The 25,500-nt window shown below is 41.9% G+C and overlaps 3 protein-coding genes across 3 annotated transcripts; 2 read left to right on the top strand and 1 right to left on the bottom strand.

The window, feature by feature from the left end:
- Nucleotides 1–521: 521 nt before the first annotated feature.
- LOC118100775 (TRIO and F-actin-binding protein) lies at nt 522–15,024 on the top strand. The gene is made up of 18 exons (XM_035146156.2): nt 522–677; nt 4,004–4,152; nt 5,130–5,296; nt 5,466–6,595; nt 7,585–7,724; nt 7,934–8,087; nt 8,170–8,247; nt 9,274–9,306; nt 9,520–9,588; nt 9,799–9,888; nt 10,117–10,211; nt 11,226–11,871; nt 11,977–12,211; nt 12,663–12,762; nt 12,913–13,072; nt 13,703–13,807; nt 14,448–14,534; nt 14,672–15,024. The coding sequence occupies exons 1-18, from the start codon at nt 522–524 to the stop codon at nt 14,816–14,818; spliced, it is 3,741 nt and encodes a 1,246-aa protein (XP_035002047.2). The 3' UTR covers nt 14,819–15,024.
- On the bottom strand, nt 15,011–17,242 carry smdt1b (single-pass membrane protein with aspartate-rich tail 1b). Its single transcript, XM_035146180.2, has 3 exons — nt 17,058–17,242; nt 15,418–15,576; nt 15,011–15,268 (listed from the first exon to the last, which is right to left on the bottom strand). The coding sequence occupies exons 1-2, from the start codon at nt 17,217–17,219 to the stop codon at nt 15,439–15,441; spliced, it is 300 nt and encodes a 99-aa protein (XP_035002071.2). The 5' UTR covers nt 17,220–17,242; the 3' UTR covers nt 15,011–15,268; nt 15,418–15,438.
- A 1,056-nt stretch (nt 17,243–18,298) lies between these two features.
- On the top strand, nt 18,299–25,345 carry zgc:158803 (LUC7 domain-containing protein). Its single transcript, XM_035178803.2, has 11 exons — nt 18,299–18,890; nt 19,362–19,456; nt 20,100–20,198; nt 20,862–20,972; nt 21,251–21,394; nt 21,698–21,874; nt 21,970–22,124; nt 22,219–22,248; nt 22,742–22,812; nt 22,891–22,981; nt 24,288–25,345. Exons 1-11 carry the CDS (start codon nt 18,830–18,832, stop codon nt 24,523–24,525), a joined length of 1,272 nt encoding a protein of 423 aa, XP_035034694.1. The 5' UTR covers nt 18,299–18,829; the 3' UTR covers nt 24,526–25,345.
- The last annotated feature ends 155 nt before the right edge of the window (nt 25,346–25,500 follow it).

Below are 25,500 nucleotides of genomic sequence, written 5' to 3' on the forward strand. Positions count from 1 at the left end.
TGTTGTCATTGTCAATATTGTCATATTTCTGCAAGTGGTATTTGTCAGATATAACACTGGAGGATTCCCTCTGCTTATTGGCACCGTCACAATTTTCTGCTCTGTGGTGTAAAGCTATCCCAACCATAGTGGGGTGTGTTTCAGTCGAGTATCTGTTCACGCAAACCCTTTTAAAGAGATATGACATTGTTACATTGTATTATATTACATGACATTGAAAACTGTTTATGATCAAAAGTTGTTTTGTTTAAGTTTGAAGGGCTATTATTCTGCTTACATGCAATTAAAATCTAAAGAGTTAACGTTTAATCCTTTAGAGCCTCCTCATAACGAATCATTTTATTGTTTTGTTAATTGTTACTCATATTTTGCTAATGAACCGTGTCTATATCCCACCAAGAGCCTCCTGGGAAATAACACCACAGAGTCTCAATTAAAATCAATAGCTCTTTTAGTGCCAACCTGCCTGAGAACATCCAACTAGACGCGACAAATGACAGGAAGGAGTCAGCGGGATCAATATGGCGCCCCCTGCTGAGGACCATTACTGCCGTCAGTTCCAGCCGAACACCTTTGACCCCTCCCGCTGCAGCTCCTGCCTGCGACCAGATCATATGCATCTCAGCAGCAAGGCTGCGGCCGCCGCTGCTCCACAACAGGAAAGTCCACACGAGTCGGTACGTACATGAATCACCTCAAGATCTCTGTCATGTATTTAAACATTTTCCAGAATTTCACATAATAATGCTCCAAAGACTATATACAGATTTCCCCATGTACAAAAGTGAATAAAATAAAAGAAATAAAAGAAACAACTCACTTGAGAGGGGAAATCTTTTAGGCCTGACCAGCTAAACTCCAAGGAGCTTGTTGGGGCATCTATTGACCCAATTCAGGGGCTGCATTCTTTGGAGGCTGCATTTGAATACCACTGTCCAAAAATGTCCAATTTCGAAGGCTCCTCCAAATTCGTGTCAACAAATTTGTCCTTCCGCCCCCAAGCAATGGAGCCTCCAATGGGTGGATCCTTCCTGGCCCGACATATCCCATGATTCATTGCGCTTCTGTGACAAACTGTTTTTCAAAGAGGTAATGGCGGCAAAAAACTTTTTTATTTCATGTACTCAAACAAACAGCTAACCTTACCACATGTTTATAAAACACCTTTTCAACATTTTGAATCATCCAAAGAGCTTTTTCATCCGTAGCTCTGTTGTCAGGTGGCGGCCGCAAGGTTGGGAAAAGCTGGTGATGCAATAAGTAGACTCGTTCAGCTGCTTGGACTGGGTCCTCTGAAGGATGCAGTCCCTGAATTGAGACACAGCCATGTTCCTAGTTTTCTCATCACCTCAGTCAGTGTACATACCTGCCATCTTCACTAGTGCTTTTGGCAGATTATCTGTTTCTGTTCCCAAGAGATCCTGTGCACTGACCTTTGTTCTTGCTTCCTGTTGTCGGATTACCTGTTTTTTTTATTGGATTATTTCTGCCTGTGCCTTTCTACCTCTCTCTTTATTCATCTATCTACTCATGCATAGCCGGTTTTCTTTTTTTTCTCCATTTATTTAAAAAGCTCCTTCACCAACCCAGTTTTTGTTAGTCTGTGTTTAGGTCCTTCGTGCTTCACGGAGCATGACTGTTTCATTATGTCCCAAGACACCCAGAAATCAACTAGTACTCTAGAGCTAAAATAAGTTCAGGCATAAATACCTTAGAGAAAATAAACAGCCTATCATTTCTGTCCAAAAACGTGAAACTAACTATATAGCAGACTTCATCAGTTGTAGCTGTAACTAAATATCTGATTGACAAAAACACAATCTCCAGGAGATGATGGAAATTTCCCCCTCTAACTATCTTTTAATGTTTTAGGCATGTATAATAAAATGTATATCTTAAGTGTATATTAGCCTGTTTGGGACTGTCTCATTCTCTGTGTGGAAAATTTCTCTAGAAGGTCCCAGAGTAAAACTCTCGAATGCAACTTTGTGCAGTTCTTCAATTGCAGTGAGAAAGGTAACTGTTAATCTTGTAAAACAAGAATCTTTAATGGAGTCACTTTTGATAGATTCCTGCTGCGGAGTCTTCTTCAACTCATTGTGCTGTAGCAGACTAATGTGGTCATTACTGCTGCCCAAAGGACGGCTGGTGGAAAAACACTCATGATGAAGTTAATCACTGGGAAAGTTGGAGAGAACAGTCATTGTTAGCAGGAACAACTGTTGTGTCCCCTTGTCATTAGTGAATCCCGTACTCAGAAACAAAGTTAAACATGTGACACAAAGCTAAGATTTATGTTGCGTTGTTATTTTCAAACAGTATATTTATGTCTCTGAACAGGCAACAGCCAGTAGCATTATGTTTTAGTTTTCCGTCTTATTCTTGTTTATCTCAAAAGTGCTTTGAAGGAGAATTTGGTACAAACTTGCAGTTGGACTCAATTTGGAACTGCAGGAATTGATTGGATTTGCAGTCAAATGTTAAATTTGTTGTGACCTCACAAAGCACATTTTTCCTTGTGAACACTTTACCTGAAGAACACCATGAGGGGATTTCTTCAAATTTGGTACAAACGTTCACTTAGACTCATTAACTGATTTGATTTGATTTTGGTGGTCAAAGATCAAGTTCATGGTGACCTTGTGTTCTTGTGAATGTAATTTATCAGGAATACACGCAGAGAATTTCATTACATCTGGCACGAACATTCCCTTGGACTCAAACACGGCCTGATTAGAACTTGGAGGTCAAAGGTCAATTATGGGTCCTGCAAGGTCCAATAAGGTTTGAAACAGTAGGTGGCATTATGAGCCATTATCAACCCATAAATGCAGTTTATTTTAAAATAAATGTGGTAATAATTGTGATATTAAAACTGGCATTAATGTATTTAATCAAAGAACAGTCATTTAATTTAGTTTACCGCTTAAAACACGCATTTAAGTTACAGTATCTCTTTAACAACAGGATCGAGTTGAAGTGCTTTTTAATGACTTGCTGTCATTCAGTATGACAGGTGTCATAAAACTGATCCACAACTTGCACACTGTGATGACGTCAATTTATAACACAATCACCAACTGAAACACTGTGTATGTGGGGGAAGGACAAGGTGGCATTTGATTCTGTATCATTAATTAATGAAAACTCCTTACATTCCCTGGGGACTGAGTTGTAATCTGATATGCCGCCCATATGACGCATACAAACATGTCAACTCACACAACACTGGCCCACTTATGGTCAAGTACACAGCAGAATAAAGTCAAGGAAGCTATTTTTATCAACCTAATTATGTAATACAGAATTTGCTGTCGGCTGAAAACATGGAACAACAGTTTAAATTCTTGAAACCTGTAGCCATCAAAACCTAAAATGAGTCGTACAGTTTTCTGTAAATGTGACATATGACTAGAGCAAGAAAAGATGAAGACGAGGAAGAAGAAGAGTGGGCGGTTCTGGTAACGCAAAAGCACTAGAGCAATGAAATAATGATGAGCATGACCAGGGACTAGCTTGAGTTACGTCCTGTGCAGTCTAAATACATTGGCTTGGTGAGGAGAAGGAAGGACAGAAGGAGCGTAGCCACTGAAAACCCTGACAGCAGATTTGACTGAGAACAGTGAGACGTCACCGTAAGTAAAATACGTCTTAGACTTGGGATGTTGTGGCTATTTATTAGTGTGTGCAATGAAAGTGTGAGTTTATTTGTGTTGTTTGTTCTGTAAAAATGTGTGTGATGAAAGACCAATCAGATAGATGCTGTGTTCAGCTTTTGTCAGGGTCATAATGAGGCGGAAGCGACTCTGTTGGAGCTTTATTTTAAAATCATTATGTGATAACAGTGGTAAAGATCAAAAGAAATATCCAATTTCCTGTAACAGTCTAATTAAATGATTCAACAACTACACATTTTATCTTCTGACACGTTCCCTTGTTAAAACACCAGTTTGACCAAATGCTTCAAATTTGCTGTTGTTGTGTCTTTTTCACTCCACACCAGGATACAAATGATGATGATCGCGCCCCATCCGAGGAGACAAGTGCCAGTAGCGATGATGTCAGCGGTGGATGGACGTACGAGTGGAGTCTTGTCCACAGTCTGAGTCCTGAGTGGGAACTTAATATCTGTGTCACTGACATACAATCCAGGTGACTATCCAGTAGCCTGATTTTCAAAAAACAGCTGTAACCGCACACGTACCCTAAAATAACACACTCATACAGAAACTTACGCCTGTACGGCTTGTGAAAGAGCTGCTTTACATTAAGGATTTAATTTAGATGATTCTACATTTTAAAAAATGGGTTTGGAGCTGCACTAATCAATATCCTTACACCAGCAATGGACAATCAATGACCACATGCAATGAGAAAGACCTACTGTAGCTCAGAGCAAGGAATTTGTTGATGAAGCTCTCTTATTGATCATAATGGTGATGACCAATTGAAGGAATGGTTACCATATTGTTGCATATAAAATATCCTTATGTTTGTAATTATATTGACATTACATTACACTACAATTCTTTTTAGTAACTCTTAAGGGCTGAGAAGCCGAAAGTGGAAGTGACGCATTTCATTTTCATTTACATTGTTAGTTTTTGTTGTCTGTCTGTTGCATGCACTGTTTATAAAGATGGACGATATGGGTGATCCTCAAAATTGAAGCCAAAGTGTCTCAATCACCACCTGGTGGCTGGCTGCAGTATAGGTCATAAATCCCCAGTAAGCTTGGATTTAATTAGTTGTTTGATACGACAAAAAAATGGGTTGAAACGTCATGATTTACAGCGGAGTCTGACGTGTGATTGGTCGAGACTGTGAATCGACAAGATTTCGATATCGCAGCTCCATCCCCGATCATTACTGTGCAGTCTCCAAATGTTTATATTTTAGTTTCATTTCTGGAAATTGGGAGGAAGCGTTATCTATCTTTATATTTCAGTCTATGGTCTGTTTAAGGTGAATCAAAATGTAGTGATAAAAGTGGTGCCCACGATTTTAGTTTTACCCACAACCAGAAGGTTTTCAGCCGAGTGACTGCCCAGTGTCAATATTTCATATTTGAAATCTTCTCAAACTTCTTCATCTACACTTCTGTCATGACTGTGCACGACCTCCTCCAGCTCTCCAAATCAGTGGGACTGTCCCGAGAGGAGCAGATCCCTCAGCTCAGAGAGGCACCGTGTGGCCCAGAGAGATATGACCCGGCTGGACCCTTCTCCCCACAGAGCAGCTGAAGGTACCTGGATGGACGAGAGGAGGGGCAGAGACCAGTCCCGTCGGCCATCAGGTCAATCAAAGAACTAACTGAGGACCATTTTAGTTCTGAGCTTAGAGAATAGGCAACTTCTGTGTTATCTTTTATTGTGCATATAAGCAATGCAAAGTGATGTGCTCCATGATGTCTCCATGTATATTGTATATTTTTGTCAATGACCTCAGGCTTGTATGATTTTCAGAGTCCAGAGGATTCAGGGAACAAGAGAGTGGCTACTTCTCTCCCGACAGAAAAGGCGATGGTGAGCGGCAGATGGAGGAAGTCAACAAAAGGCCGTATCGTTACTACGAGCGGGGACACCCCCTCCCCAGCAACTACACGTGTGAGCCCAAGGCCTGCGTCCCCTACAGGAATGTCAACCTTGGCGTGCCCTCCCAAAGGAGGAACACAGACACGTACATTCAGGAAATTTGGAGAAGCGAATCCCCACAGAGGTACACGTACCACTCCAACTTCAGACGGGGAACTGACTCAGAGAGAAACTCGCCAACCCGTCACAGCTCTGTGAGTCCTGACCGCTACAAGTTACCAGAATCTCCTGTGGGACCTCAGAGAGGGAGCTCCCTCTGTAGGAGTCAGGCTCGCTCACACGCCTCATCTCAGCTTCCATCTCATGCTCCTTCTCGGCATCCATCAGGCAGGTCCAGTCCATCTCGCAGGAGACGGTCCATTGCCTCTCGGACCGGCTCCCCCCCAAGGGCTCCCCCTTCTCACAGGAGCACAGACTCCTTCCACTTACAGAACGGTGACTATGAGGGTCCGAGGGGAGGCAGCCGAGAGTCGAGGAGTCCATCCAGAGCTTCAGTCAAGCACAGTTTGGACTCTGAGAAACTCTACAGGAACCTGGAGTTTATCTCCCGCCGTGGCTCCTCTGCCATTCAGCAGAACTCCTACGAAGCATCTCAAGCCTCTCCGAGAACCAGAACAAGCATGAACAGCTCGGCCAACACTCGCACTCGTAATAGCCGGGAAGTATCGCCAACCAGGAACATGTATGGTACGCACAGCCCCACGCCGCGGAGGGAGGCCCACTCCAGAGATAGCAGACAGAGTCCCTCTCAGGGCTCGTGGCAGGGGTCCGCACACTCCTTACTCAGCCTCCCTCCATCACATGGCTCCTCTACGTTGAGACGAGGTGCAGACTTTCAGGTGCTCGGCAGTTCAGGGTCCCATGATGCAATCACTGAAACTGATAAGGGCAGTGAGGGGAACAATAAGGTCAGCACCGACAGGAGCAGGAGCAACATGAGACGAGGCATGGAGGTCTTGCTGATCTCTGAACCCAAGAAAGAAGCAATAGAAACTGAGGAGGTGAGAATTCTGTAGTGTTTTTATCAGTTTGTTGCTTGACAACTAAAAACCGTTGGATTGATTGCAGACTTTCCCTTATTTACACATCTGATGTCAGACTCATCACCCTCAACTTTAGAGCCTTAAGCTCAAAGATCAGCCTCATAGAGCTGCTAACATGACTGTCGACTCTTCCTCTCAATATCCTCGTTTAAAAAATATTGATTCAGCATTCAAACACAAAATGTTTCTTATTGTTCCACCATGTTTTCATTAGTACCATCTCTACCCACCCCAACACAGAAACACTATTCACCGAGAGGAAATGCATTTTTTGTATGAATTCCATGCCATACAAAAATGTTGTTTCTCGAAAAAATGAAACAAATGAAGGAAATTTTCAAAGAAACTCTAACCAATTAGTTCAAGCTTTGAATGGGTCATTTAGAAGAGAGAAATAAGAAAATGTTATTTATGGCATTATTATATCAGATTGTCAGTTTTTCAAAGTGTGATACGGGGGTTCTGAACAGTTTCAGGCGAGGCTAGTTAAGTTTAAAAATAACTATATTAGTTATTACATTGAGGATATAACTCAGGATTAAAATTCATGCTTGTAGTTCGTAGCTTCAGTATCAGATGCACAAATAAGATATTTGTGTGTCTGTCATCTGTGTGCACAAAACCTTTTCACACAGTCACAAGATATTTCTACAGCTCCAAAGCTTTTGTTACGCATTTACAATTTTTAATTTGTGGTCTTTTTTTTGTTTGTTTTAGACATTCAGATACACAATTTTGGCACACAAAATGTTATATACAGCTGCAGGCTGTGAAAGTATCAATGAACCTCATTTCACGGATGAAATATTATTGTCCCTTATTTGACTTTGTACGCTACTTAAACCACAGTTAATAGTTACAATGTACAAACTTCACATTTTTCACATTTTCAACTCTTCACAACACTCAAACAGCTGCTTTTAACAAATTCCACTTCTGTATCGCAGGTGGGGATGACCATAGACGACTACATAGTTCTGGCTGATGTTCCAAAGATCCAGCTGGAGTCAGAAGAAGAAATTCCAGGACTAAGGAGGAGGAACCAGAGTCCCAGCCCATGTAGAGACCCCAGTATCAGGTCATACAGGTTCGTAATATACCACCTGGTGCTGCATGGTATCATGGTACTGTACAGCATATATTCATGTACAACCATAACAGAAATCTGTTCATTTATTCTGCATTCCTAGTGTAGGTGTGTCTTTAAATACCTTGGCAGTTGGAAGAAAAGTGAAATAATAGCATAGCAAGAAAGAAAAATGTGTCTTTCCTTTACACCCTAATGTGGACCTGAAGGGACCAAGATGAAACAGACGTCTACAGTTCAAGGCTTGAGCCGGATGAGAGGGGCCGAGTCAGGGAGAGAGGGAGAGACAGACGAGAGAAATGTCGGGACTCCGAGAACGGACGGTCATCTCGGAGGCCGTCCGCAGCATCTCTTCATACACAGGTGCGATGAAATAATTTTCGCAAAAGAATACGTGCTGAAATACAAACAAAATCCTTAATCTTGCCTGTTTGTTCTGCCAAAGAGTTCAGGTCATCAGAGTGGAAAACACAGATCTTCAAAACCGAGGGAGGAAGCTTCTCCTGAACACCTGCAAACACAGGTGAGCACGCTCCCATGATTCCCTGCATGTGTATCAATCACAGTGTTCACAGGAAACTGGGTCATTACATGGATTCATTCTAAAGTGGCTCCTCTATGTTTATTTCAGCTGTTTTACATCAGGTGCTCTCACAGAAGCGCCCTGCAGTACAAATACATTCACCAATGCTCTCTCTATGTTTCAGGCCAGCATGTTCATATGATTCATCATCTTTATAATTAGTTTCTAGGATGGTTCGAGCCAGTGTATCCTGGAGTCTGAAACTTCTGAGTCAGCAAACACAAAGGGATATATGATCACAAAAACATTCAAAATTTTATAATATAAAACTTTTTTCCCATGAATTATTCCCTGTGAAATCAGTGAAAGAACAGCCTCTCGTAATGTTAAAGAAAGTTATAAAAGGATTTGCACCCCAATCTGCAGCAAAATGTAATGGTTTTTTTCCTGACCCATATCACATCTTTCCACCAAGTTTCATGACAATTTCTCCTGTAGTGTTTGTGTTATCCTGCTAACAAACAAAAACAGACAGGGGTGGAAACATAACCTCCTTCGTGGAAGTAATATTTGTGATGTCACTGTGGTGACTTCCTCTGTCTTTTCACGTCATATGTCTCAATCTCTCCATTTTTTCCCTTCCCCAACATAACATGTACTGGACACGATGTGATGCATGGTGAGTATCTTCTGTTCTAAATACTGCAACAGCAGCTGTTTGCCTTTAAGTCAGTCAAACAATGTTTTCCTCTTCCTCTTCCCTTTTACCTCATGTATCACGCTTTACAAACACTACAACTCTTCCTCTTTCTATCTACACACGCTCTGCAGCACATTTCCCTCTTTTCATGCTTTGATATTTTGCCCTCCTCTCTACGCATGCTTCACAAGCCTGTCGTTTTCTCACGAAGACACACTCATCTGCCACTGACAGTTTGGCTTCCTGTTGTTTCACACTCTAACTGCTACAGGAGCTTTAAAGAGCTTGTTCTTGATACTTTAACTGCAGAACGTTGTTCCTTGAAGGGGTGGATGTCCAGACTGGATGAACAGGGGAAGGTAAATAAGATGTTTTGTAACTTTTTTTATTATTATTTTATTTCATACAAAGTAAGGATAGTGTGGTTTTTCAATGATAACTGATTTTGTAACCACAATGTCACACACACAGACAGACAGAATCAACCAATATCCACACACCTGAAAATATTCATTACAATATATTTGTGTTTGACTTCACAGTTTAATTTACATTTACTGTTTCTTGCTTAGTGGAGGAAACACTGGTTTGTTCTGGGTCATACTTCGCTGAGGTTCTACAGAGACTCGGAGGCTGAGGAGGTTTGACCCGATGAGTACTTTGTCAGAAAACATCCTATATTTGAATCTCCAGCAATTAATTTCCTTTGACATGATGTGAAATGTTTTTATCTAGGATATTTTCATCATTAGTTGGACCCTGTCATCTGTTTCCTTTCATTCTTCTTCTTGTTTGTTTGTTGCGGTTTGATGTTACATGCCTGAATTTGAGCTCTTCTCATTGTGCTGCAGTTGGATGATCTGGATGGAGAGATCGACCTGACGTCCTGTGTGAACGCGTCCGATTGTGACGTACAGATCAACTACGGACTCCAAATACAAGTACGTGTTCATCTACTGTACTTGTGCTCATCGTGTTGTGCAGTGACAGATGGCCCGTCTGACACCTAAACCCCCCCCTATTTCCACATCAAACTTCCTGTTTAACACTGTGTGTGTGTGTGTGTGTGTGTGTGTGTGTGTGTGTGTGTGTGTGTGTGTGTGTGTGTGTGTGTGTGTGTGTGTGTGTGTGTGTGTGTGTGTCTTGCTCTGTCTTTTGATCTCCTCCAGACAAAGAGAGCAGTGTTCACTCTCTCTGCTGTGACCTCCAGAATACGGCGGAACTGGGTGAAGTTACTAAAGCAGGCTATCCAGAACAACACGCAGTGAGTCCGACTTTATCCTGGAGGAAGTGGTGAAGGAAGAATTCCGTAGAAATACGGCACTGACAATCTCAAATATAACAAGAAAAAGTATGTAGTGTAGCTAAATGGCCATCGTGAGTGTTATGTTGTTTTATCATATACCCATCCATTATCTATAGTGCTTATCCTTTGAGGGTCTCAGGGAGGCTGGAGCCCATCCCATCTAAGAGGTGGGGTACACCCTGGTCAGGTAGCCAGCGTGTCACAGGGCCAACATTCAGAGACAAACAACCATTTACTCTCACTATTACACCTATGGCCAATATAGAGTCTCCAAAAAACCTATAACCCCAATCTGCATGTCATTGGACTGTCATATTTCCGTATGAAGAAGCACGCATGAAGAGAACACCGTCGAAGATGTCTAAAGTTTGTGGTGATAAAATTTGATGCTGATGCGTCAACACATGATCTCAGCAGCGGAAATAATACTTTACATTCTGCATCAGTTGTTGTTGAACCTCCTGCTGCGTTGCTCATGTTTGAAACGCAAATTGCGGAGAAAGTCCGGACCGGAGATCCTCCGCAGGTCATGTCTGAAAATGACTCAAAGGAAAAATACAGTGAATGGATTTGATAAAAGACAAAACATTATGCAATGTGCCAATATCCAATCATGTAAACAGTACGCAGGCAATAGCGGTGATCGCCTCATACAGAGAATGAATAATACTTAGAAAAAGACCCTCCGTTAACATTGTTCATTTAAAAGCCTGGCTTCTGCAGTTAGTTAATTAAAAGTCATATTTTATGAAGTCAGAATGTCAAACAGGGGGAAGCCTGAGAAGATAAACATACAAAACTCCTGACTCTAGTTCTTTGAATGTGTATCTTCATCAGACGTGAAAATTCCTGAGCGGTGTGAAGAAATGCAGACAGTGGGGCTGGGTGGTCTGTGTGTAGTGAACCCCCTCTATCATCTTTCCTCTGATGTGTAACTCTACCCTGCTGGTCTCTCCCTCATTCTCACCACAGCCAATCAGACACCGGCAGTGAGAAAGAGAACCCCAGCTCTCGGAGACCGTCGTCATGCCAACCTCTTTCTCGCTTCACCTGCAAGGACTCTGGTTATGAACCAACCACTTCCACTTCTACCACAGCTGCAAACTCCCATCAGGCCGAGTACAACCGCCGCCACCAGAGTGTAGACGGGCATCTGCACTCAGACTTATCTCTGGCCAGTCACAGAGGAGAAGGGGAGGGCTGGGACCGCGAGCAGGCGAAGAGATTGGAGGAGAGGAACAGGTGGTTTGAGGAGGGGGTCCCCTTCAGTGAGATGGGTTGCAGGTGGGAGTCCATGGAGCTGAAGAAGGGGAGTGTGCCTGTGCCTGTTATCGAAACCATGGACTCAGAGGTCAACAGGAAGTGGGTCGAATTCGAAACGCTATCATTTAGGGACATGAGTCCGCAGTCTCTCATTGGAGCCCAGGCTTCTCAGTCAAGCCCCCCCCAGGCACCACAGTCTCCAGTTACCACCCAGACTCATGAGTCGAGCCTTGAGGAGGCCAAACACTCTGCCACTGGTTCACAGGCAGATTTAAAAAGCTCAAAGGAAGCTCCCTCATCTTTAAATGGTGTCCAAACCATTCAAACTAATACAGCTGAAGCTCTTCAGAAGGAGGTAAGAAGAAGTTATAGTTCCATGCAAAGAAAATAATTGTAATGATATTATAAAGCAGTGACACATCGAAATCTTGTTCCTCCACTCTTCAAATCTCTCTCCCAGGCTCTCTCCCTGCAAAAGCAAGTGGAGAGCATCAAGAAAGAGCGTGCAGCCATGGGGATAGAGGTGGACAGCCCCTGTGGCCCTGGGGCCCCCTGTAGGGCCAGCCTGGAAGCCATGGAAATTGCCCATCGGAAAGCTCTGCAGGAGCTGCAGGAGAAACACAGGAGGGAGATGATGGAGCTGGAGCAGCAGAGAGACAAGATGCTGCAGGAGGAGAGCCAGGCGGCTGCTAAAGGTAAAAGAAGCTCAGGAGGTAGAGTTTGACACAAATCATGTTAGGTTAAGGATGAAGTTTATGTTTAAACCGTCGTATATCTGAGCTTCAAGGTTCATTATTGGCCTTGGAAACATTAGTTTGATAAAAAAAATCGTATGCCAGCTTAATTGTTTTCTAATGATTAGTGTTTTGAATTCCTGTAAGAGAAAATTATCATTGTACCATGGGGTCAACCATATTTCCATTGATAATTTCTTTCCAACCTTAAAACCTGCACTACAAACACAGATTTTTTTGTATTTATGTTTGTCTTAATAAATAATAATTGTTTATTGATGCTATCTTCTTGATATCTTTCCTCATCTAACTGCCTTTGTGTTATTTTTAAAGCTGTATAGTGAAGCCAAAGATAATTTTCCACCCTGTGGACAATTCTGATACTAATTAATTCTCCAACTGTTACTCAAAGCTATGGAGGTTCTGAGAGCAGCTCACAGAGAGGAGGTGGACAAAGCCAGGAGGTCATCTGCAGGGGCCGCTCACGTGGACACGTCATACAGGGGCCACATGTAAGTTTATTACAGGCACAGAGAGTGATGTTCATCTAACAGCCTCTCGCTGCAGGCCTCAGAGGTTTTGCACTCGACCGTGACCCTTTGCATGGAAATTTTGGCGCATTATAATTTGCTCCATGACTTGTTTGTTTGTGTGTGTGTCAGGCCCCAGGCAGAAGTCTTCCACAGTGAGTTAGATGTGCTGTCAGAACGTTACTCTCAGAAGTGCTTGGAGCTGAACCGCACTGAGCTGAGTAGCAAGAGCCAAGAGACCGAGCTCGGCCGCAAGGAGAGAGAGCTGGAGCAGCTTCGCAGAGAGAACCAGGTTAATGTGCAATACAAGTCTGATTTCATTCTGTGTTAATATGACAAAATCCCACTTTATAGACTAATGTAATCACCATGAGATTCAGATTTTCTTCTTACAGGGTCAGTAGAGCACATACCTCCACCAAGCCCAACAGTCCCCTTGAACTCACTGCACCAAATTTCAAACACTCACACATCAGTTCCCTAAACATGTCAGATTTTTCCCATCAAAATCCAGGAATTATTCTCCGGGAAATCAGTGAAAATGTCAAAGACGCCTGTCTAACAATGATGGAGAAAAGGTTAAAGAAATGTCGATCCCACAAAAATTTTAGGCTCCTTCCTGACCCATATTACTTTCTTCCACCAAGTTTCGTAGGAATCCATAATGTCTTTTAATCTTGCTCACAAACCAACAAACTCCTTGGTTTGTTTCTTTAAGATCTTTTTATATTTAAGTTTGCCTGCACCGTCTATATAGTATGTCTGTATTGTATTTGTATGTTCAGGACCCCAGGAAGACTAGAGGCACACTCATGTGCTTCTAATAGGGATCCTTAAATAAACAAAACTAAACATAAGGTACACCATTACTAAGCATGCAAGTTCACACCATTTCTTCAGCTAAATATTCTTTAATTTTCAGGAACTTAAGGCCAAACTAGCAGAAGAGATCAGCCGCATGCGTTACTTCATCACAGGGCAGAGGTCGGACACTGTGTCTCTTGGCAGCGCTGCGTCAGATGTGGAGGTACTGACTGATAGTAATCAAATTTTATGTTTGTGACCAAATTAGAACCTTTACAATGTCAACGCAAGTGAAAGTAAGTGCTACTTTTGAACCGCTTGCAGCTGAAGTCAGTTTCTTTTATTGCACCTGAAATATGAACCTGCACATGAAGGACAAATGTTGACATTGCTGTCGTCATGGGGAAGCAAAGCAACATTTGACGTATGTGCTGAGGGATTTTGAAGCCACATTAACAAAACTGATCACAGCACTTTAACTGTTTTGCCTTTTATCACCAGTAATTGCTCCCTGCAGCTACTGTCACACCTTTCTGTGTTTCTGATATGTGATGAGCATCTGTGGGTGATCAGTCTGGTGCAGCAGATAGTGCCACCTACTGTTTGAATTAAGTATCACATTTTAGAATAACAATATTGTTAATGCTGTTTGTTTCTGTTGATTTTAAATCTCCCTTTTCTCTGCTTCATTCTCTGTATTTACAGTAGCCTGGTTTCACTTGGTTGTTCATGTGCTGAACTCTTTTACCTTAATGTTGAATGTTAATTGATCAAAAATTCACCACTGAATTTTCAAAATAATAGTTGCAGTCCCAAATGTATTCATCTGGTGATAGTAAGAGGTTTCTTTTTATGTCCTTCAGATGCTGCTGAGAGCAAAAGAAAACGAGGTGCAGTATCTTAAGAAAGAAATCAGCTGTCTGCAGAATGAAGTGCTGTCTCTCAACAAGGTGCGTTTTCCAAACTGACCTCTTGCATAATAAAAATACACTTCTACCTTATATTATACTTTAAAACGTCTGATTCAAACCGACCTTCCTGCCTGGTCATGATGTGGCTGCCTTATTTGTCTCAACCTTGACTCTAGGAAAAAGGAGCAGCTTATGAGCATTATAAGGAGGCCTACGTAGAGCTGAGTGACACGAGGGGTCGCAGCCAGCTGGAGATGGGCGCGCTCAACGAACACTTGAGACTGGCCAACGCTGCACTTCAGGAAGGAGCAAGACAGACCTGACCAATGAGGACAGATGTGTATTTACTTTATCTGGAAAAATCCAAGCAAGCCAATAACTAATCTAACGACATCTTTAAATTACAATAATGTGTGTTACGAGTGGATCTGGCTTAAACGAGTCAGAATAAGAATTGTGGCAAAGAACTGTGTACTTGCAACACCATGCGTAAGACTGTAAAGATTAAACAAGTGTTTTCCACATGTAATCGACTCTGTTTATTGAGTTGACAGACAGAAACATGCAAACAAGAGTGAGAGCTCAACTAGTAGTTTTATAGCCTCACATGATATGAATTTTCTAAAATCATTTTAATGCAAACAAGATATGTAGCACAGGAGTGATATGGGAGATGGGTGGAGGCAGAGGGAGGTGTTTAGAGTCACAATGCTCCATCTTCTCCATCTTCCTTGGTGTGGCTGGTATGCTTTCAGTCAGTATTGCAAAGCACCCTGTGGATGTAAATGACAAAAATAACATGTCATCACTGCAAACATGATACTACATCCTGTGAAAACAGATAAGATTGTCCACAAGAAATGTCCTAGCAACAGTGTTTAAAGTTTAAATAAGGTGTGGCTAGTGCACACTCGGACTTTACCATTTATTCTCTGAAGGTAGCTCAGTCATCGTCATCATCGTCCTCAGGGACAAAGATGTCGTGTTCCTCCAAGAGAGCGGCAAAGTTCTTGCTGATGAGAGTTCCCACGTACAGGAAAGGCACCACCACTACTGTCATGCGGAAAAGACCAAATGGTGTCTGGAAAACACGAGGAAGGAAATGTGACATCAACATTGAAGATTAACTTGAATTGTGGTCCATGAACTGTCTGTACTTTCCCCAACCATAAATTAGCTCCAACTTCAGTTTGCTGTAGAAGAGTTCTGTCCAGATTTAAGATCATGGCAACTGTTTCCCTCAAAGCTAAACATAAGAGCTGCATCTTTGACGTAACCACAGCAATGTAGAGAAATGTTTCTTTGCCTAAAGGGCTGATGGCTTGTTTCACGTAACTGCAACACAGCTGGATCCAGTGGACATAGCAGCTGAACCACGCCCTGGCAGCACATCACCCCCACCCTAATCCATCCTCACATCATAAACAAAATCCTCCTTCTCACCTCTATGGCCTTGCCCACCCCCAAGTCTAAGTCTGACCCCCTCCTCCCCTACACTGGGTCTGCTCACCATCTCCTGTATCAGTGTGAATACCTTTAAGGTGAGGCCATTCAGTGTGGCAGACCCCACCCTCTGGGACTCTCTCCTGACAGAGAACGGCCACGCCCCATCTCTGAGCACTTTTAGAAAACCATCTAAACTCACCTGGTCACAAGGGCTAGTTTCGTCATCCCCAGCTGGTATTTCTACTTTTACTTTCTGTCCTTGGTTTGTTGTATTTTTCGCTAGCTCTGTAAAGCAGCCTTGGGTACGTTGAAAGGTGCTGATTAAAACAAGATTATTCTTATTACTATTACTATTGACATATCTGAGGCTTTAAGATAAGTCCTGCATCTGTCGAGGGCCCCTGTCAACATCTATCTTAAGACCTTCATTATCTTGGTGCATATTACTGATAAATGATATCCATTGGGTTAACCAGAGCTAGTTTTGAGACATAGCATCATATCATCTTTTTTGCCCTGTGGCTCCCGGTAGGTTATGAGTAAAGTCATTTTTCTCCTTTTGGCCTTGAGGTGGATTCTTCTGTTTAGTTCTTATTATGGTGAATTGACTGAGAAAAAAGTAAAGTAAAGTAAATTTGAGGCTAATGTGGATTTTCCATTGAATCAAAAATGTTCATTTTAAATGTATGTAGGGTTGTTTAAATAGCTGATGACATTTTTTTAAACACACACACACACACACACACACACACACACACACACACACACACACACACACACACACACACACACACACACACACACACATACGCCAAGTTACAACTCGTCAAACAAAGCAGTCATTCACTCTTCTAATAATTATTTCGACTGACTACATTAATAAACTTACTTATTTCAAGGATTTAAATTGAAACGTAAAAATATGTGGCAATTACTTCCGGAAAGAGCCCTTTCGCACGTGTAAACATGCGTCTCATTGGTCGCCCTGAGGAACCAAGCGCGTCTCCAGCCTTCCTATTGGCCGCGGCTGCTGTCAGTTCTGCGCTACACCCCGCCCTGCCGGTGACTAATTTCTGGTCGGTTTTTCTCGTCGGTAACTGAGGCAGAAACACTCACTTTGTCCGGTTTGGGTAGGATGGCTCCTGAGGACGTCGACACTGCGGTTCGGATCGAAGTGGTCCTGGATATGGTCGATGATTTGGAGCCGCTGTTTCGGCCCAGTAAGGCCACAGTTCGGGTGAAGAGCCGCAGCGGCTGCCGCAGTACAGTGGTCGCCATTTCTACCAGTGTATGACAGAGAGGGAGGGGCTGAGGTTATTTATTGTGGGCGTGACGTAAAATAAACAACTTTAATAAATAATTAGGATTAAAAAAATAATTGATCAATTAAACCCTGCTATATAGTTATAGATATTTGTGTTAGTGAAGTGCAAATTTTATAAAATACCACGTAATGACAACTTAGAAAGTGGAAAAATAAGCCATTTTTAACAAGTCAGGACTGTCCAGTAATGATATGATTAAATACATTATATACATTTAAATATTGAAAGTCCATTTAGATGTGTGTACAAATTTAACCAGAGTGAACAACTCATTTATAGTGTGAAGACAATATTCACTTAAAATCCCATCAAATGCAACAATCTGCACATTTGTACACATTATCCTAAAGACAAACTTATCCACAATCAAAATAAGTGGGACTGGGCACAATGCAAATTAATAAATTAGATGTACCCTCTCCAAATTACAAACATCACATTACATTCTCAATATTTAGCTTAAATCTGTTCAAAACGTCTCTCATAGAAGTAATTGATGGGGAATAACTTTGATTGGGTTAAATGCATGAAATGTAAAAGTTCAAATCATTTCTGAACTGCCTGTTACTTCATGGTTTATTCCCAAACAATATGTCAACAATGATCAGTTTTAGTGGAATGGAGTAGTTGAGGACAATGATGTCAATATTTGTTTCTGTGTACTTTGGCTTTTAGAGGTTCAGTGTGTAAGACTTAGGTGAAAAAAAATACAATAATACTATTACATTACTACTGTGTTTCATTTCAATTGTACAAATTGTTGTTTTCTTTACCCTAGAATGGGCACTTTATATTTACATCAGGAGAATCCGCCATGTTTTTTACAGTAGATTACAATAAAAAAAAAGAAAATCAAAATGTTTTTATTTATTTGTATTTTTCGACATATGCTTTATTTCTAATAAATAGTGGGAGTTCCGAATAGGTGATGCATGATCACCGAATATGTAGAAGTATTTGTATTGTATTGTCTTTTTAAATAGTGAAGCGTCACCACACGAACGGGCGCGCGAGGCTGACTGCAGCACTTCCTCGAGGCGTAGGGGGTTGAGCGCGCTCCGCGGGGACGCGCACGGAGGGGAAGTCGAAAGACGGAAGAAAGGACGCAGAATAAACTTGTCAACTAAGTGACTGGATTCACCCACAGTCCCAGAACATGTTACCACGGGGTCGGAGACTTGTTTCCATGTGAATTCAGGCCGCCAACCTTCCGCTGTGTCGACACCCAGTCACCGCTGCCTCCACTCGCCTGGCGGACTCCGGCAGTTTTCAAACAGACTTGCTCCACCGACCCGGAGACGTCCACCGTCACAAAGTCACAGCTAGCCGCCGCTGAAGTGGTGTAATAACCGCAGAGTTGTACTGAAGAGACCCACGACCAGCCGGCCAGCTCAGCGGGACTCTGGGTTTGGTCCTCCGTGAGGGAAAAGTTGTCCACGGCGGCGGTGGTGGTGGTGGTGGAGGAGCCGCGGCCGAGGCCTGCAGTCGAGGAGGCTGCATGTGTGAAGACCTCAGCTGGCGAGGAGCGACTCGAACAGTTAGCAGCTGAACACCCAGACCAACATGTCGGCCCAGGCACAGATGCGGGCGATGCTCGACCAGCTCATGGGGACGGGGAGAGACGGTGAGCTGGGTGGTTGAGGTCGGCTTCTGGTTGAAGCTAGGGGCAGTAATTGTGAGTTGTTGCTAACGCTAGCTAAGGCTAGCTAACCAGGCTGCCACACAGTGTCAGGGAGGCATGCAGGACCAACCGAGCTAGCTCACATGAGGACAGCTAGCCGCTTAGCTACCTGTTGTCTTTGAGTTTACATGGCAAGTTTAGCTGTTAGCAATATCTGTCAACCCCATCCTGCCAACTTTTTAGCGTTTTACTTTGTCATGGGCAATGTGCTTGTTTCTTCGTGGCACCATTCCACCATTTTTATTTTAGCTAAATTCGTATAGCTTTATAGGTAGTTGCTACAGATGTTTGACCCATTCACTGTATAAATGTTAGCAAAGTGGTTTAGCATGTGGTTGTTGTTGTTTAATCAGGAGACTGGTGGACTGAAGTCGAGATTACACCTTCTTACTCGTGTGTTTTTCATTTTTACAGGGGACACCATGCGGCAGAGAATCAAATTCAGTGATGAGCGGGTCTGCAAAAGTCATCTTTTGGATTCCTGTCCTCACGATATCCTGTCAGGCACCGTGAGTATCATGTTTACACACACACACACACACGTGCATTTACACACAGGGAATTATCATGTATCATACAGTCATTAAGTAGAAATACAGTAATAACATTGGTTTTGTGGCTCCTTCAGCACATCAGACCTAAAATATATATATAAGTGTAATTAATAAGTGTTGGATTCAATCTCGTGATTTCATGACCACACAGCAAAGTCAGTTAATGTTCAATTACATCCACACCTTTCACCTCAAATTGAAATCAAAAAGCTCTTAAAGCAAAAAGGACAGATAGCTCCAATGCAGTTTCATTAGGAATGGTTCAAACATGTTGATTGAACTCTTGGTCATAGACTTAATCCAGACTTTGATGGCTAAGAATTGAATTGTAAACTAACTTAAACTAAAATAGGGCTTCAGCAACTGGGCAAATTAAATTGTAGAATCAAAGAGTACAAGATCAATACAAAACTGTGCTACTTTCTCTATACTTTGTTTGTACTCTAACTCAATGTCACATTTGCTGTCTCTGATGTGATGTCATTTGAAATCCCTTTGAACGAGAATGAAGTTTTACATTTGTTAGCACACTAGATTTCAAGATGAGTGAAATGAAGTAATGAAACATAACACACTGACGTCTGTTTAATTCATGCAGAGAATGGACCTGGGGGAGTGTATAAAAGTCCACGACCTGGCCCTCAGAGCAGACTACGAGATTGCCTCCAAGGAGCAGGAGTACTTCTTTGAACTTGATGTGAGTACCACTCAGTACAGTCACTTCAAGCAAAGCTGTCTCAGGGATGTAACCCCTGATGTGGGAGGACATCCATTACATACATGCTAACAACTGTCCTGATGAACTGGTGATTCCTGCCTCAGCAGCTGACTGGGACTCAATGATATGAGGCAGGTCACATCAGACTAGTTTTTCTGGAGTTTTTCTTGTGCAAATCTGAATTCTAAAGATCAGTGTTGTCATATGCAATACAAATTGTAAAGCCTTCTGTGAAGAAAATTCTGAACATATTTAGCTATATGACAAAAAAATGCTTGACTTGAATAAGGATTTAACTTAAAAGTGACAGCTTTGTGATTGTGCTTCAGTCTTTTCTAAGGGTGTCAGAGTTTGGACTATGCTGGAGTTTTGATTTTAAGGATGCTTGAGAGACCGGTGGAAAACTGGGCAGATGTTTGTGAGCACAGTAGATAAATGCATTATATAGCAGTCTGTTTCAACAATATATGACACATTAAGAACTGTAGAAAGTAATATGGAAGTTTGTTTGGCTGTGAATATTAATATCTTTGTGTCTAGTAAAGTATTGTTTTACACAGTTAATATTTCTCTACAATAAGCCATAGTATATATTATTTTCTCACTTACAAAAATCCTTGTATTCTGTTTGTTCTCTTTCAGGCTGCTGAACACCTTCAGTCTTTTATTGCAGACTGTGACCGCAGGACCGAGCTGGCCAAGAAAAGACTAGCTGAGACACAGGATGAGATCAGTGCTGAAGTGGCTGCAAAGGTGAAGAACTTCCGATGGCAGAGTTAGTTATAAGACTTTTCAAGAAGAAAGTCTTGTGTTGATGTCAATACAGGATCCTGTCTCTCCAGAGCAGTTGAGAGCTCTCAACATATTTTAGTTCTGTTCATTCGGATTAAGTGCTGCTCAAAACTGCTTAGGTCCTATGTCTTCTAATCGCAGAGAAAACCCTGCCAACTGGTTATCAAGAATCTCTGAAAAGATGAATCTTTACATCTTGAAGCTAATTATTTTGTCTCTATTTCCCCTGCCGTGAAAAGGCTGAACGTGTCCATGAGCTGAACGAGGAGATCGGGAAGCTGCTCGCCCGGGCAGAGCAGCTCGGGAGTGAGGGGAACGTAGATGAAGCCCAGCAGCTGCTGGAAAAAGTGGAGAAGACCCGGGCCTTAAAGAAAGAAGCAGAGGTCAGAAATTGTATAACTGCTTTGTTGTGACATGTTTATTGTGTTGGAATACTTTTAATTATGTGTTGCCTGACAGAACGGAGGTTTTAAGTTTCTCTAAAATATGTTACATGTATTAATAACTTTACTGTACATCCCTGATGAGTCAGACACACATTTATATCTTTAGATTTGAAAATGACTAACTTCTATTTTGGAGTTAATGATGAGTGTATTATTCATAATAACGTAGCTTTGCATCATGAAATACAAGTTTAAATTGTTTGTTATATACTCATTGTGCTAAAACCTTTGCTCCTACAGGACGTGTACAGAAACTCAATGCCTGCATCCAGTTTTCAACAACAAAAACTACGTGTGTGCGAGGTGTGCTCTGCCTACCTGGGTCTCCACGACAATGATCGTCGTCTGGCCGACCACTTTGGTGGCAAACTGCACATTGGCTTCATTGAAATTCGGGAGAAGCTAGAAAAGCTAAGGGTAAGAGATGCCCTGGAACTAACCAATTCTGATCAGTAAAGACCTGTGACAAGTGTATCCATCTATTTACTCTTTTACTATCTTTTTGTATCCAGAAAGCAGTAGTAGAGAAGCAAGAAAGACTGCGAATGAAAAGACGAGAGGAACGTGAGCGAGAAGATGAAAAAGAGCGACAGTGGGAGGTAGAGCGGGAGAAAGAAAGAGAGAAAGAGTGGGAAAAAGAACGAGAAAAGGAGAGGGAGCGCAAGAAGTAAGAACGTTTTTCTCTTTCTTCCACCATGTACTCTGAACAGGTTTGGTGTCATCTGGAAACTGAAATGTTCTGATTTCTGTTTCTGTTTCAGGTCAAGATCTAGAAGTGCAGAGCGTTACAGGTATGTCTGCCTACATAAGTTTGTCTGGGTCAGAAACATATGAATGATATTTCACAGACTCATGGTGTAACACGATGCTCAATCTGTATATTAAGTGTGCTTAAAACTCAGCATAAATTAAGCATTTGTACAAATTCCATTGTTATTGGTTGGCTTGTAATGGTTTTACAGATGTATGGGGATTTAGAGCGATGTTTGGCTAGTTGTGTGCCATGTGTGATCTTATTCACAATACACTATAATATGAAGTAGTTTTATGATTCTGCTGCTATGTTCAGAATAATGAGCTTCCTCTGTTGAAAATTGGTTAATGTGTGGCCATAGTGTTATTGGAAAAAGAAGTATAACGTAGAGCCAAGTATTAAATCGCTGTGGCTACTGTGTCTTTTCCAGCATGAAGCCTTTATCTGATAATCTGTTGCTTATAGCAGTGAAACATACCTGTTTTTGTTTTTTCACTCAAATCTGAAAAACTCTTTAATCATTTATCTAGGGATGGTGGCAGTTCATCTTCCCATCGCTCAAGACGCCACCGCTCCTCTCATTCCAGAGAAGAAGGTGGTGGTGGAGGAGGTGGAGGAGGAGGAGGTGGTGGAGGTGGTGGTGGTGGTGGTGGTGGTGGTGGTGGTGATAGGGATCGAGAGAGGGAGAGAGAGCGAGAGAGAGAGCGGAAACATCGACACAAAGACAGACATCGCTCACGCTCCCACTCTCACAGACACAAAAGGAAGAGGTGAGGCTTTTATTCGTCACTGAAACCTGCATATAGCCTCATTAGGATTACTGTAAGGAAAGTAAACCTCGTTTACTTTTGCTTCAAAAGTGTTTTGTTGGTCCAGTTTAACCTGTGGGTTTGTCTGAAGGCTGGAGTAACATGTTCTGCTTCCACAGAGGAAATTAATTGATGAGTTTTAGTGCCACGCACACAATATGTTCTCACGTACATCCTGAATGACGGGCACACTAAGATGGCTTGTAATAATGAGCATCAATTATTTATGTATTCAGCTTCATTTTTACAACCAGCAGCAACAAACCTTATATTTTCACTCGGAGACCCAAATTAATTTTTCCAAATCAAATTTTCTCATATGTCAAAACACTACAGACAACAAAGCCGGTGGTGCATTTTGATCAACTGCTAATCAAAGGAATGGAGCAGCGAGCTGCTGAGATGATAAACTGACCACATATTTGACATTTAAATGGTTCCTTTCTCACCTTAAAAAATATTAAAACTCAATCGCAGATTTTAAAACAAACACGTTTTTTTGCAAGTTAAGAGTAATAAAGGGAAGACCTTCTCCGCCCCTTGCTGTTTTTGCCCAGTGAGCTGCTGTTACTACAGGAACCCTCTCTGTGATTTCTGTTGCAAATGAGTAACTGTACTCAAATGTTTCACTAAGGAACATATTGCTGTAGTTTTCTTTCAGTAGTCAATATTATCATTTGAGCATACTTGTTAAGAGCTGGATGTGGTCGTCACTTCTCAGATTCAAACCTTCACAAGTGTTGATATCCTTCAGATATTGACCTATGGGCGAAAACCAATATGAGACTGTAATTACAATTTGGTTATGGGTTCCTGACACCAGGGTGGTGCCTGTAATTATTAAAACCATTTATAATGTCTTATACATATTAATAATTAACCAGAAATTATTGATATACTTCTACCAGTGCACATCATTTCCTTAATAAAAATAATGTCATCTTCAAAATATATTAGAAATTGTGATCATTTTACTCTGTTCTCTACAGTGAAATTAGTTCCAAATTAAACGAGAAGATAAATCGACTAAAAAACAATTATAGCTCAGGTCTGAGTTTTTTAAATGGATGTGATTATTAATTTTAAGATTACCAGTTTGGCTTTAACTCAGTAGCTATGGACTACCGTCCAATAATTAAATATAGAACTATGCTAAACTACTATAACTGTAATAAAGCTATCAACTATAAGACAAATCTCAAATTTGTATTAAGCACCTCAAGTCCTTATTCTTCTGCCGTTTGTACTTACCTTTTTTCCCCCACAGATCCTCTGGAGACAGATCATCGCACACCCAGGACAGAGAGCGCTCGGTGTCCCAGGACAGGTTGAGAGAGGGCCCAGGAGAGGGATGGCGTGAGGACAAGCCAGAGCAAGGCGACTGGGAAGACAGGCGGAGGTCCATCTCACCGGACACAACCAAGGTCAAGGAACGAGAAAGATCCCTGTCGTTGGAGCGAGACCGGCGTTCCAGCTCCGAAGAGCGAGAGTCCGGGGAGATATGAACAGGAGGGGAGGCCTCCCCAGTCTTTGATTTGGATATATTGTCTAACAAAAAGAGCATGGGAGCAAGTTGGTGTGAGTGAGTGAGTGTGTGTGGGTGGGTGGGCGGGGGGGGGGGGTCAGCTTTGTATATGTGTTCATGATAAAACATGTACAGTAGAGCAGCATTGACCAGTGGGAACTTAACCAGGGGATGAGGGAACAGCTTCAGTGGTGGCGGTCATGAAAACATACAAATCAACTTTTATAAACCTCTGAATTGTGAGGTCTGTTGTCCTGGAAGCAGCACAGTCGTACCCCTACGCCAACCTGTCGATGTTGACAGTGATGAGAGGTGACTGAGTGAAGAGTCAGCAGAGGCCCTTCTTTAAATCAGTTTTTATTTTACTCACATGAAGTACTGTTGTTTTTTTTTTTTATCATTAGTTTAAGTCATGTTATTACTGTTCCTGGATTTATTTACATGGGTTGGACTCATTAATGTTGCAAAACCCTCACTGTGATTTTAGACAGATGAGCTGTGAATGACTGGAGGCACCTCTGACACCTGCGGGTTTTTTGTGCTGCCTTCAAGCCATAACATTCTCATTTGGTAAAAAATTTGATCCACATTCTTGAGCCTGACTCGAGAGATGCTGATGAGGTAATTCTGTCAAAACAAACACATGTTTCTCAATGAAAGAAATATTTCCTATCGACGATGTTCATATTTACAAACTGACAGCTCATGGCCTGCTTGCTGTTATACAATCTGGATCTACAGGAGGGATTTATTTTGCTGTGCCACCATAGTGAATAAAATGTTCTGCTTCCATTCAAAAACAGTGTTTGACGAGTTTTCTCTTCAACTTCACCTTCTGATTGTTTGGTCAAGATACGCATCCTTTTATTTGTGACACTGCAGCAGAGGACCAGTCTTTTTGAGCTATTTGGCATACAACACAATTGTACATAAATATCCACCCAGCTGCCACTTT

This window comes from Hippoglossus stenolepis, chromosome 2 (genome assembly GCF_022539355.2).
Source record: "Hippoglossus stenolepis isolate QCI-W04-F060 chromosome 2, HSTE1.2, whole genome shotgun sequence".
Taxonomy (NCBI): domain Eukaryota; kingdom Metazoa; phylum Chordata; class Actinopteri; order Pleuronectiformes; family Pleuronectidae; genus Hippoglossus; species Hippoglossus stenolepis.